The 14,982-nt window shown below is 38.9% G+C and overlaps 1 protein-coding gene across 1 annotated transcript in view; it reads left to right on the top strand.

Moving 5' to 3' along the window:
• GRIN2A (glutamate ionotropic receptor NMDA type subunit 2A) overlaps positions 1 to 14,982 on the top strand; it is a 181,857-nt gene that overhangs the window by 110,225 nt on the left and 56,650 nt on the right. Inside the window, exon 4 of the mRNA XM_058422576.1 lies at positions 8,832 to 9,424. Within this exon, the coding sequence (XP_058278559.1) occupies positions 8,832 to 9,424 (593 nt within the window). The remainder of the gene's footprint in view (positions 1 to 8,831; positions 9,425 to 14,982) is intronic.

Here is a 14,982-nt window from a genome sequence, read left to right as displayed (position 1 = left end):
CCTATTAAAATGCTGGAAGCATTAAGTTGTTACTGATTTTGGATTTAATGCTGAATTCTTGGCCATAGTATATTTATAGTATATTTAGGTGTTATTGTGGGTATGTAAGGTTTTGATTCTGTTTACAGGATTAATAAGATTGGATTATGTTGTTTTAAAACCTCCTAATTGCAAAAGCTGTAAATTTTCATAAATTTTGTTGATGTGTGAGCTATAAGTGGTTTGATGTTGCAGGATTTTCTTGTGCAATACATGTACTAGATAAGAGATTTGAACAGAGAATTATACTTATCCTCAACCACCCTAAATCCTTGTTCTAAGCAACTTTTCCTATAGGTTGGGGTATACAATACATGTAAAAGTGACACTATAAAGTCATATAATTATACAAAATGCTTAGTGTGTTGCATACTAAATATCTGGAATGAAAATTTGTTCTAGGGAGGAATTAATGCATAGCATTGATTCTTGAAATTTTCCATAAACTCTTCAGAAAACTTATAATTTTGATTGCCCAGTAATAGTAATATAAACACATCAAATTTTACTTAGCTAAAGTATTACCACTGCGTATTTTAATTTAGCAGATACCCAAGAAGGTGTCAAGTAAATTGGATTGTGAATGGTCTACACTAACTTGTGTGCATGTTTAAACTTATGGCTGTGGAAGAGTGAAGTCAATATGGGTGACTGATTCTGAAAAGAAAATGAATTAGGGTGGTGCTGTAAAAAGCTTTTAATCAGACAAAATGTGACCACTGTGCTTTTTAAAGACTTAAAATATAATCCTTTGGGGCAGTAAAGTATGTAAATCTTAACTATTACAATAAAATTTTATTTACTGAAAATCTAAGAAATATGAATTGGCAAGCTTCACTTTTTATTTAAAGTGAAAGATAAAGCACTGGTTTTTTGGTTCTTTCTTTTTGGAGTTGCTTGGAAATTTTAGAATCTTCCTTTGTGTCCAAGAGCCATGCAACTGTACCAAAACCTGGCTATCTGAGGTTCATTTTGAAACCGGTTAAACCCCATGTACAGGGTGGATTTCAGGAAGCATTATCGGCAGGATTGTTTTCAAGATTTATAACTAGACCTGGCTGTCTGCTCCAAGAAATAATGTAACTCACTGTAACCTAAATGCTTTGCTTTTATATCCGTTGAAGTTCCCCCAAATGCCCATGAATCAGGAGAAGCTCACTCGTGGTGGCATTATGGGAGCAGATGTGGTTCAAAGTGAATGAACTAATTGGTTTGATAGATAATTCTCCACAGTCACAGACTGCAGCTGGAGGAAGGTGAGGTATTCCCCATAGCCCAGCATGTTGTTTTGGTTGTAAAAAGCAGAGTGTCTCAATACTAATATGAAACAAAAGGAACATTGGTAAATAAAGCCCCAGTGGAAGATGAGAGAGAGTGGGGATGAACAGTCCGTATACAACGATTTTTTAATTTATTTTCCAGAGATCTGGCTGGCTTATTTGGTTGGTATCCTTCATACATCCTTTATCTTTATGGTGTTTTATTTCAAGAGATGAATTATGTAAGTTATGAGGAATTACCAGTACTAGGAGAGGAAAGTTACTTAGACTTCTCCTTTCTTAAAATACCTGTGTGTATTCCTGCTGGATTTCCTGAGTCTGGAGTCTGGGCCCTCCACTGGGCTACTTCACAAGCCCACTGATGCTTTTTTAATGCTTTTTATTTCTGATACCTCATGAATAGCCTTCTATGAGGCTGAAAAATATTTTTTGTTTCTGAAAATGCACCCAGGGTTTCTACCTTCCAACAAGTGCATTTTGAGAGCTTTGCAGTAAAATCATGGTTTGGGGTTGGGTTGCATCATTTCACTGTTTCTTTTCCTCAGCCAAATAGGTAACCTGTACAGAGCAAGTCACCCTCACTGTGTTCTGAACTTTCTCGTGTTGCCATGGGGACAGCCGGAACAGGACCCCATTTTTTTCCTAATGCTGTCACCAAAACTTTGTTTTGGTGTCTCAGATGTGAATTGTTGGCAGATGAACGTTCCCACACAGCAGAAAGCCAGTTACTTTCACCAGTAACACTGGAGTAATTTCACAGTAATTGCTTTTCCTGTCTTTAGAAAGTCTTTAATTTTCCTGATTGCTCTCCCATCATTCATGGCAACTGCTTGAAGAGGTTTCACTGAAAGGACAGACTCAAGAGCTCTCCATGTGAACTCAGGTGTTCCTTGAGGTGAAAGAAGTGCTCCGTGGCTCATTTAAAGTCATCTTCCTATGGAAAATGAGGTCTTTTTAGGCTCTTCAAGAGACTATTTACTTACACCAGTTTAGTGCTGACTAATTACATGAATAAAGCAGAAGGACGCTGCTTATACAAACCATGAAAAAACCCTGAATTTAAAAAATGGCAAAGCATTTAAGGGCATAAGGGAAATGATACTCAGCTATAATCCTTCCTCCTTGCCATCCAATATATTAGGTCAAACGCATTTTTCAATATTTATTTTCTGGGTGAAATACTGACTGGAAATGAAACTCGCCTACAAATCCCATCAAGATAAAGTATTTTAGGATTATGCTGATTACACTGATGTACGGAGCCACATGACCCAGTGCGGGTTAAAGAGTCAATGATTTATAGTCAAGAAGTATTTAAATGTACAAAACAAATAGATTTTTTTCTAAAAATACTTTTTATTCTCCCTCTTATTCTTTGAGGCATCAATACACTGCTTTTTTTATGTTTGGATTCTTTTTGACCCCAAAAGCTGCACAACAGCTGTTACTTATCCAAATCGCAAAGCAGCTCCGTATTGCTGTTTCGTAGAGCCGCAGTTTTGCCCCTCCTCATTGAAATATTCACGGTGTAAAACACTTCTGTAACTGTGGAAACAAAAGTCTATCTAAATATGAGGCATCTTGTTAATAAACTTTCCATCAAATGACCAACCCCAAATCCCCGCTGATTCATGTGACTCCTCTGAGGATTTTATTGCTTGGTCACAGGCTTTTGTTGGCTCATTTCAGCCCTTGACAGCATTTTTCACCTGTCTGTCCTGGTTGATCAGGAGCTCACACTGAACCACCACAATTTCCAGTGTTTGATCAATCTGTGAAAGAAAACCCAGATGTTGAGTGAGCTCCAGCCCAGCAATGGCTCATGAGCTCTGTGCAAAACTACTCATCTTCCATAATTAGGTTTTTTTCAATGTAATCGCATATTGAGGTGCTTTTATTAGACGTGACACTCTTGTTTGAAAATGTAAAGGATCAAACCCAGGTGGCTCACAATGATCTCTAGAAACCCTGTTCTCATTCCTTTCTCTTTGTTTATTTGTTATTCTGGTACAAAAAAAAAAAAAAAAGAAAAAAAAAAACAACAAAAAAACCCAACAAACAAACAAACAAAAAAAACCCCACAACCCCCCCCACCACCAACAAAAACAAACAAACAAAAAACAACAACAAAAAAAACAAAGGTGAGAAACTTCAGCTCTTATGACAGGCCTAGATAAGCCAAATAGGTAGAATAACATTAAATGGATATATTAAAAAGGAAAAAAAAAAATCCACAAAACCTGTTATCTAGCAAAATTCTTATGGTTAAGCCATTACCTAAAAATACAGAAGTCTTTGTGAAATGAATTCCTGCAGCCTCCCTCTGGAAATGGGAAAGAACATGCTTGATTAAGCCAGTGGTAACCTTTTGAAATCATGTTTCCCTGATATTAGTCCGTGAAATAATAAAAGGGGACATGTCAGATGTTGGAAAGCCATAATGTACTTCTTTGCTTTCTACTGCCCTTTTCTAACTTCAATGTTCCTCTCCTAGAGCAAACTTTTAAAATAAAAAGTGAGGCCTCGGTTTGTCCTTTTAGTTGACCTTTATACATTTTGTGGTTGTGCATTTGCATAAGTTAAATTACAGAGTAAGAAAATTTCCACCCTTTCTCTGGCTCTGATTTCACCATGTGTGAGGCTAGAGCAGTGACAAGTCCTTGGGAAGCAAGTATTTTCTGCTTTTTGTAAGAATGAGTAAATTATTTCCACCCTCACATGTTGCTGTGCTTTGTATGAAAGTACAAATTTTTGTATCATCTCCCTGAAATTGCTCCCATGGTGATAATGGAGGAGTTTTCTCCCTGGGCACCTCAGTGAACTGTTTGTGTTGGGAATTGTGTGCTCTACCTCTTAATGAATAGAGGCGGAATTTAATAATTTAAGAATTCAAAAATATGCAGGGTGTCTTGGAAGAAAGGTTTTCCTTTCAGCTCTTCCACTTCAGTGCTTGCATTTACTGCAAGTTTGGCATGGGTCTGTGCCCTTCCACCCTGTGGCTGGGGCCTGGATATTCATGGCAGAGAAATGCAATTCACTTCATGTTTACCAGGGAATTAATGCACCACTTCAAGTAATCCAAGAAGAACGCTACCATGTTAACACCCTGCAAGATGCATTTTTTTTTTTTTTTGCCTACATTTGAGATCAGCACGAATCACATAATTCAGTAATTTTTGATGTGATGCTAAGTTGAATTCATGGCTAACCTCCGGCTTTTATTTTTTTCCAGTCTCTATAAAAATTACAAATAGCTACTACATTTCATTAAACAAGGAACAGCTTGCGCTGTGTATGGAGACCCGGTACCACACACTGTAAATCTTTATGAGAATGGAATGTCTGTTTACAGCGGTGTAAAGTCAGAGAAAAATGATTTTTGCTGATCTCTGTGAAAGAGAGTAAGAATAAAGCAATTAAGATCACTTTAAAGTCCAACTCGTAGTCCTGTCATGATAATCTTGTTGCTATTTGAATAAATCATACTCTGGATTGCTTTTTAAACTCTCTTTCATACTGGTTTTTCCTTCCTGTCATAATATTGTCTTACCAGTGCAGTGACTGTCCCTCGCTGTGTCTGGTGGAGTGGAAAATTGATTTGGTCCTGCATTGACCCCAGTTTTGTTCTGTTTTAGAGTTTAATTTTCATTTAACAAAGGCTACACTAGTTTAGATAACAAATATTTCTTTCCTCTACTGACCAGCTCCTGCAGCCTTTTTCCTGGCAGGCACCACCAGGGCTTGCCTCAGCTGGTGGAGCACCTGGGAGTGGCCCCTGCTGAGCTCCTGGAAAAGCCAGAGCGGGGAAAATGTCTTGAGAATAGCTGAGGATGAGGTTTCCAGAGAAATATTCCTGTAATTTGCTGGAATTGGGAATTGAAATGCGCAATTCTGACAACACTGACAGATTTATAGACTCGGTACGCTAATTAAAACCACCTTACTCTAATATATTAATCTATAAAAGGACAGCAGCAGGGAGAGCTGGGCAGGTTTGTGAGCAAGCGTGGGAATGCTGAAGTGCCCTTCTCCTGCAATGACACAGCTTTGTCACATACAAAATTCAGGAACAATGTTAAGCAAGAAGCAAACTGAAGGGTTACTTCCTTCTGGTGTGAAACAGCTGGGGAGATGTTTTGCTGTAAACTGTACGCTCATGTGCAAGACAGAAACAAAAAGTTTTCTTTTGCTCTTTGGGTTCTCTTTTCATTGCTGTTGTTTGTTCACATGGATGTGGTGGAATCTAGCTAAGAAGTTGGAAGAGAAAACTGCTTCCAACTAGATTTACTCATACTAAGTGTAACCTTTTGGACTTGTCATGCTTTGAGATTTAGCTGAGAAATTCCTCTGTAAAAATTATCTTGCCTTAGATAAATTGTACTCTTTCCTTGCAACCTCCACCAGTAATCTCGATAGTTGGGGACACTGGGGAATGAAGAAAAAAAAATATTTCTGGTATGCATTCAAAGCACTTCTGATATTACATCTGTATTCTTGCTTCAACAATGATTTAGATGAATGTCTCAATACCTGACAAGATGACAGTTAAATGGAAATAACTGAATAATTCTGGTTTTTTACAAACATCTTTCTAGTTTGCATTTGAATATAGAAAATTGGAACTTAGTATTTTGTTACACATACGGAATTTAAGTCTGTATAAAGCAGAGGAATAATAGTGCTTTTTGAAAAGATGTGAAGCTTCAAACACTCCAAAATGAAAAGCTCTGTAGATATTTAAGAATACAGTAGTTGAATCTGTTACAGTTTTATTTTTTTATTTGCTATTTCCTCACTAAACTTCACCCTTCCCCCCCCCCCCAGTTTAATGGATATGTCCTTGAATATTCTCCTTATAGTCATTTACGTATCTGCTGAAGTTCCTAAGGCTATAATTTCCTTGTAATCTTCCATCTGTTTCAAATGCATTGTAAATACACAATCAGATCTTCAGCTCTGTAAAAACATCCAGTGAAGTCAGTGCGGTTACATGGAATTTCTTCAGATGAGAATCTCACTTGTGATGTTCATGTCTCCATTTTTCCTGAACCCAAACTGTGTAATTACAGGTTTTTTCAGCATTTTTATCACAAATTGATCATGATTGCCTGATTTTGACTAGACTTCACATTCACAATTGTAGGAAACATTCTTGTAATATGTGTGTGACCTTTAAGAAAATGTTTAAAACTCCTTTCACAAACTGTTTTTCTAACATAATATTTACAAAAGGAAAGGATTTACCTTTATTACTTCCCTTTTGTTGTCAGCCTGCTGCAATGGTGACACAGAGCATTGTGCTCAAGACTGTTCTTAATTGCTAGGGAAGGTGCCAAGGACTGCTCCAGGTTAAAAATCTATATTTATTAGTTAGAAAGGTCACACTTGAAAATGCCCTTGTCATTGTTTTTTGCCCTTAAATACTTCAGTTGCTTAATTGGAGAAGTTCCTTGTGATGTACAAAGGACCAATGTGTATGTATTGTTTGAAAGAATAATTCTAGTGCTATAAAACACATGTAGAAATGGGGAAGAGTGAAAGGATATGATCTATTTAATCTACTTTAAATTATTTTGTTTTTTACTTTATTTTAGCATTATCATAAATGGAAACCAAGATAAGAGTTGGAGAAGAAAACTGAAGTGATTTGCTTTGCATTGTAATATATTTTATGCTCAGTTAGGGGCAGCAGCAAAGTTGGATTCATGGCACTGTCTCTAGATATCTACTTTACTTTGTAGTAGTAAATCATTAAATGCTGACCCTGAGCAGCCTCTGTGTATACTGGGTTCCTTTAGCTGTGGGAGTCCCCATATGAAAATCTTGTTTGCTGGGTTTTAAGTATCTAGTGCAGGTCACCAGGAAATAGCTACTAGAATAATTCAGCAATCAAATATTCCTTATTCAGTTCTTTTCCAAAACATATTTTATAACATTTGTAATTAACCCAAAACATTTCAAATCTCTCTCTGGCATTCAGAATGTCATCACTGAGACACCAAAGAAGCCATGGCAAATGATTTCATTACCACTAGCACTGTGTATTTTATACCTTCAGTATCAGTCTTTGGGGTCTGACACAAGTTGTAAGACTTTTACTGCTGTCAAGCTAAATAAAATCTGGTGTCAGCTTCTTAACACTTGGAAAGTAATAACACTCTTCATCTTCTATTAAAAAAAGTACAGACTGTTTTCCTGGAATAGATTTGCAGAGCTTGCAGAGCTGAGCTATCATTCTCACTAATATTTGTATGTTTAACACTACCCTGCTATGAAACCTAAATCAATTAATCTGTTTCTGTTCCCTGCAAGTGTAAAATGGAATAGCAGGTTGTGACCATGATCATAAAACTCTTTAAATTAAAAGCACCATATGTGTCTTCTTTCAGAAGCCTGCATAAGAATTCTTGAATGATTTATATCTTATTTTTAAATCATAAGCTTTTTTTCACTGGGAGTTCATGCTTTCTGTGTCTGAAAATGATGCAAATAAGTTGTCTCTACTGGTCAAGAATAAATGCTGAAGTAAAATAAAAATTTACATGGCTTCCTATGTATAGTTTTGACACTCTAATGATTTTATGTAAATGCAGAATGTAAAATTAAAAAATTAATTTAGATCTTACAGCAACTTAGTAAAGATAGATCACTCAAAGTGCTTGGAGATTTAATGCCAACAAAATTAATTGTGCTGCCTATTTCTAATGATGTTAAAATAAGCAGCACCTGCCCTTCCGCTGTATAAAATATTACAAATTCTGTAAATCATAAGACAAATATTAGAAACAAATCTGTGTCGGGCAACATTACAGAGCAATTCCAGACTCTGAGGCCATTGTTTGAAGTTATTTGCATTTAAGTCCTTTAATGAGGACACTGACAAATTGCTGGTTGTCCTCGGAGTCCCATCCTGTTAATTCTCTATCAGGCATCAATGGGCCGTGTGCTTTGAATGGAGCAGGACCAGTCGTGAACTCAGCCCCTGGGGACAGAAAATCTGCCTCTGCAGACTCTGAAAGCTTCCACCAAGTCTAGTGAACCTTGGAAATGAAGTCCCCCTCAGACATTATGTCTGGAAGCAGAGCTCCTCCAGCGTGTCTACAGCATGTGCATTGCAGTATTTCTATTGTAACTACAAATTGGTGTGAGTTTGTTGGGTTGCATTCATACATTTACAGGATTGTAAAACCTCCTGCTGGGGAATTGTTTAACTGTGTGTGGCTGTTCCCAGGGAACTTCCTCAGTAGCTCCTGATTTGAGTTGTTGTCTTCAAATGATCCAGCACTTTGAAATTTCCTGTGTAAATATCAGTTTGGCAAATATTTTGATTAGCCGTAAGTACCTACCATCAGTGTTGCTTACTGATGATCTGAAAATGATAAACCACAGAAAGGTACTGGAACGCAATGGAAGTTTGGCAGCTCTGGTAGAACAGAAACAGCTGAATTAGAGATTCTGTTCTCTTTGGAGTTGTACCAAGTTACTAATCCTTTGCTGTTTTTGGTATTCTAGGATGTCATGTCCACGTTCTTCCAGTTTGGGGCTTCCATCCAGCAAGAAGCCATTATCATGCTGAAGATCATGCAGGATTACGACTGGCACGTGTTCTCTCTGGTGACCACCACTTTCCCTGGATATCGAGATTTCATCAATGTCATTAAGACCACTGTGGAAAACAGTTTTGTGGGCTGGGACATGCAGAACATCATCATACTCGATACTGCCTTTGGAGACGCCAAGACCCAAATTCAGCTGAAGAAAATCCACTCATCCGTCATCCTGCTGTATTGTTCCAAGGATGAAGCTGTCTACATCCTGGATGAGGCTCGGTCCCTGGGCCTTACTGGCTACGATTTCTTTTGGATAGTTCCCAGCCTGGTTAGTGGTAACACAGAAATCACTCCCAAGGAGTTTCCTTCAGGACTCATTTCAGCAGCTTATGATGAGTGGGACTACAGTTTAGAAGCTCGGGTACGGGATGGCCTTGGGGTTATTGCCACTGCTGCATCAGCCATGCTGGAAAAGTACTCCTTCATTCCTGAAGCAAGAACGAGCTGCTATGGACAGCTGGAGAAAAATGACCGGCCCTCTCAAACCTTGCACAAGTAAGGATTGCTTTGGGTTATTTAAACCTGTGTAGCCTTGACACTTTTCTCTTCTATTACCATTGTATGTTTCTTGAAGGAGAATATTGTTTTTTGCTAATCCCACTGAGCCCTTTTTAAGCAGTGGTTTTCAGATGTTGCAGGAGAATGTGCAAGAGGACTTGCTGCATGATAGCAGTGCTCCTGGAGATGCTATGTGCTGTAGAGAATAAACACTGCTCTGAATCTAGTGTAGAAGATGACAGAAATTGGTCTTGGAGGGTATGAAGCTGAGCTAACAAAATTGGACTGTTGTGTACTTTATGAGGTAAAATTGCCAAAAAGCTCTGGAGGCTGTGCCTGTATCACTTGCATCAGCAGGAACCTGGTAATATTTTAGAAGACAAGCAATGTGAAGCATTAAAGCGCTGTCCCTGGAAATTACAGAAGTATTAGATTAGTTAGGCAGCTTTTTTCACATAAGAACTGAAATCTGTCCCCTTTACTTGTAAGGGTATATTTTTGCCACCTCTAATAGAATAACTGTAAAACTTAATCGGCATTAATCTGAGCTGATATAGATGTTTTCTCTAAACAGTTTGTGAGATGGGAACTGCCGAGGTTTAAATCAGGCTAATAATAATTATTATTATAATTATTATTGCTTTCCTTTTAATTTTCCCTTTTAGTCATGATACTCCTGGTTACTTCTATCCATGATGTTGCATGTTAGTATATCTCTTTATCTGGTCTGTGAGAGGAAGTAGGGTATTTTGTGTATTTTTTAATAGCTCTTGGCAATATGGAAGCCACTAAGCAGTATTTATGGCATTTGTTCTGTAATGCAGCTGAAGCGCCTTCTACAGAAAAGCAGGGTAGAATTGGCACAGGAAGGAAAGTTGGTGCCGATTTCAGAAAGGAGATTTTGTAACAGTTTTTATCTTGAGATGTATGTGCATATTTAGATTAGGAGTTGATTACCACACCATGTCCTGGAGCAGTTGTTTTCCATGAAAACAGCATCTCTGCACGCAGCATTCTTCAGAAGCTTTCTCAAAAGCCAAATGCAATCGAGTAAATGGATTTTAACACTTCCTTAGTGAGAACTTGCCTCTAGTATGATACTTGCAGGGTTTTTTGTGCGCCCTTTCCTATTTTTGAGCCTCTGCCTCTAAAACTACAACTTGCCTGGAGATGTTGCAGAAACCCCACGATTCTTTTCCTGCTGCCCCTTTGCCCCTGGAGTGGCTCTGTGGCCCAGCAGGGCTCTGGGAAGGGCGTGGTGTGTCCCTGGTGGCACTGCTGGGGGCACTGCCCCACCTGCACCCAGCGTGGCATCCCTGTGCTGGTTCTTAATGTGTGTGCTGGCAGCGCCAGGGAGCAGTGGAGCCATCCTGTCAACCAAATCCTGTGCCTTAACAGGAGAACCTGACCTACCAGCAAAGCAGTACACTATTAATAACTGAACTCCAATTTCTGTGAAAGTTAAGTTGTATTCCGTCATGAGTGTTGGGGTTTAAAATACTCTTGGAAGGGGCACTTGAACCTGTTTTGTAAAAGGCTCCTAGCCTATTGTTTGGCTAATACGCTAGTGTAGACTTAAGTATTCAGTACTCAGCATAAGCTGTATTTCTTTAAAATTTTTTTTTCTCATTAAACCTGCATGAGTACAAGAATAGGACTTGTGAGTGCTAGGGCAGTGAGATTAGACTTCACCAGGAGATTCTGCAGCGTGCAGTGCATGATGCACCCAGGAATTATTAATAGGAGAAGCTGTAGTGCACTGTGGTTAAAAAAGTCACTTCCTTATGTGAAACACTGAGCTGTGAAGTAAAAATACTTTTTCTGTACTGGGGATTCTTTGAGCTTCTCCAACACTACAAGAACAAGGAGCAGGCTGTTTTTAATTTAGAAATGTCAGAATTATACTAAAATGAATAAACTTTAAATAGTCTTTCTTATGTAATAATTCCCCAAGACTATTCCTGTCACATATAATCTGCTAGTGAGGCAAGTATATACAAGCATTTACGAGTATTAAGTAATCTCAGGGAGCTGACCAGTCTCTCCATGCCAAGGTGGATGACATAAATTCATTGTACTTTCTCATCCTCATTGCTAAATTGTACTTTTCTACTTTACATGACAAATCAATGCCTAAATTGGGGTGTTATTGTGAAGTGGAATCTTCAGAGTTTCAGGTCCTGGAAAGGAAAAAGCAGTTTGATATTGTAAACTACAAGATAAATCTGTATGTGCTGTAGTAAACTAACCTGAAGAAAGGATTTTGGAGCACGTTCCCAATGGATAGGGCTAAAGTAAATGTAAATAGTTTGTGGACCTGGGATCTGCTGTGCTCTGTCCCCCTGTCCATCTGGGAATCAGTGCTGGAGAAGCAGGGTTGAACAAGAGGACACTTGCTACAAGCTCAGAAGCAGAGAACTCAGTGGAAGTCAGGGAAGTGGCTGTGTAAGGAGATGCCTGAGTAAAACAAAGCTCAAAATAGAGAAAATCCCCAGGATTATTAGGCTCCAGTGATTGTAATGACAGTCTAATTCAGCTTTAAACCCAGGATAGTATTCTGAGGCTATGCTATAATAGCTAATTTGCTTATAAATGAAAGTTAGTAATGCTTTATGTGTGACTTCCCACATCTAAATAGCAATTTTACCTCTGTTTGTGGAGAAATTCTATGTAAAGAAAGCCATAAAGTAAAAGCTCCTCCTCCTCCCTCTTAAATCCTTTGAGTATTAAATTGGTTTGAAGATATATTTGTTTTGAAGCACACAATTTATCTTTCCCCCATCACTGCAATTCTGAGATGCTTTTATTGGCTTCCTAGACCCAGAAGACAATCAGGTTTGCTTTAGTTTTTGCAATGATCTGATCAATGTTCATTTCTGGTACATATGGGAAAGCTGGTATTTCCCTATGAATAAAGGATTTATAATAAAATACAGGGCTCATTTTCAATGCATTAAAACCACAGATATATATGTATATTTATATCTGTATTGATTCAGATCATCTTTTTCTATCTGTGTAAGACCTAGCTCTCCCAAGGCAGAAAACCACTATTGTGTGAAATACTGGCACAGCAGGATAAATAGAATTAGCACCTCATTAATGCCAAGTCAGTTGAACAAACTCTCATTCTCTCCGATAAAAAGGAAAACATGGAAGCAAATAAACAGCAAAACACAAAAACCCTGCCAGTCATGGAAAATGCTGCTGCTTTGTGCGTTGAAATGGTGCTGCTTTGTTTACAGGAGTGCTCATGGTGTGTATGAAAGTCCTGACCCCGGGAGAGGCATTTCACTGCAACATTTCCAACCACGATGATCCTTACAGGGATGGGTGACGATGGTAAAGCTGCTGCTCTTATCCTGCCAAGCAAAAAGATGTTTCTGTCCATAGGTAGTCAGGTGTTTGTCAGGTGGTGCTGACATTCAGTGAGATTCTGTTCTGAAATACGGCCAAGCTATAGGCAGGATTTAGAGACCCATCCTCCGGCAGTAAAGGTGTAGGTCCAAAAATTATCCTACCCTTCCCAAGCACAGTTTCCTTTGTCATTGCTGAACCAGCAGCAGGAGCAATGGGCAGTCCATAGGGCCAGGGACAAAAGCTTAGTTATCCTTGCTGCTGTGCTGCTGTTATCGTTCAGTACAGCACCTTCTTCAGAGGGAGAGGGTTAGCTGTCCCCCTTGTCCTGATAGTTATTCACCAAGTTCAGTATTTTGATTCCAGCTTTTAGCATGACAGATAAATTTGCCTCCTTTGAGCGAAATCTGGGATTAAAGGGACACAATGGTATGATGAATAATCCAGCAAATCTGTTTAATCTTTTCCCACATAAATTAACAGCTAATTTATAGAGGATCTGTTCATTTAAGTCAGAAGACTCAGGAACAATACATATCATCTTCTTTTCTGGATGATTGAAGGTGTATAAATATTTAACTAATTATATGTGAGTCCAAAGTAAAATTAAACTTCACAGGCAACAAAGGAGGGGTTGTGTAGGGGAACACTGCCCCAGAGACCTCAATATGGTGCTGGTTTACTGACAAAGGAATTAAAGAAATGATTGAAAAGCTGCATTAGAATTTTCTCCCAAGTTCGGCAATCTTAGGAAGCAGAAAGTACCAAACAGTTACTTGATTAGAGCATTACTTTGTTATTGTGATGATTAATTTAAACGAAGAGAACAGGCATGGCCACAGGGAGTTGAGCAGAGCCTGCCTTCAGGGCTGAAAGCAGGGCTCAACAGTCCTATCAGTGAACATTCTCGGAGATGGAGCTGCTGCAGGCACCATCCTCCTTGCAGGAAGCCAGATACATATCACGGGGAAGAGTTTGGGATGCTTCTGAGGTGATGCAGCAATATGTTATCAAATTAAGGCTTTTTTCGAAATATTGATGCTAATAATAGCATTAACTTTCTAAACATCCTGGTGTTTAGTTATGCTCACCTGTGGCACATCCCAGGGAGTTGAGCCCTTTCTGGCTTTGCTCCCTCCCTTTGCCCCCCTTTCAGATGGGCTCCCCAAGAGTTTTGTTGTTTGTCTGCAGAACTGGGGCAAGCAGACTTTTCCAGAGCCAGTGGCAGTGAACACTTTAAGGAGCAGCTGGCAGGAGGTCCCAGAAGCTGGCATGCTGTTCCTTTTGCTCAGTCACTGAGCAGATCACTCCCAAAGTTTTACTCATCCGTGCTGGCTCAAGGCCTAGGGAGACACAGCTCCAAAGCAAGGTACCCTTGTGGAGGAGCGAGGGCTGGGAGGAGGAGGAGGAGGATGCACAAAGAGGAAGAAGTGACTCTGCATCCCTGCAAAGGATTTGAATTTAGGGAAAAAAATCCTACATAGCATAAAATATAGAATTGACTTTAAAAAAATGCGTCAGTACCTTGTTTCGTAGGGTTCTACTGCAGATGTATTTCTATATGTACTTCACACATTATATATTCTACATTGAGCATTTTTTGATTTTATTTTACAGAGGAAATATGTTTCCTAATGATAAATAATGACTTGAGATTTCTACTGATAATTATCATTCAAATGTCATGGTTGAATCATAGTAAGGAAGTTCAGCAGTTCAGAGCCTCAACAAAATAGAGAAGAAAAGACAAAATTTGAATTCACTCCTGCTTCTTTTAGGTATGAGGCTGAGTGAATGCCAAGCCCAGACAGGCTGGCTGTTTAGGTTATTAAAATGGTTGGGTTTACAATATTTGCAAGAAAGAGAAATATCACCAGCTAACATGTTGGTTTTGAGGCTTTTCATCTGCTGTAAATCTCAGTTTGGAAATTCCTTCTTTGAGAGAGAAGAGTGAGAGTTTCTCTTATTGCAACATGTTTCTCCTTAAGTCTCTGCTGCTTCTCTTCATTGCCTGCCGTTGTCAGAGATTTGAAACTGCCCCACTGTGAAGAAGACAGTAGATAAGAAATGCTGGTCCCTGATGATGGCACCTGGGGAGTTTATCAAGTTTGATTGTCTCATCTGAGGGTGGGAAATGTAGATCTGAACTCATGGCAGGGAGGAGTCCCATGGTCTTTATGCTCCCTGCCGCTGTCAGG

The sequence above is a fragment of the Hirundo rustica genome, chromosome 15 (genome assembly GCF_015227805.2).
Source record: "Hirundo rustica isolate bHirRus1 chromosome 15, bHirRus1.pri.v3, whole genome shotgun sequence".
In the NCBI taxonomy this organism is placed as follows: domain Eukaryota; kingdom Metazoa; phylum Chordata; class Aves; order Passeriformes; family Hirundinidae; genus Hirundo; species Hirundo rustica.
This window is presented reverse-complemented; position numbering and strand designations above follow the sequence as displayed.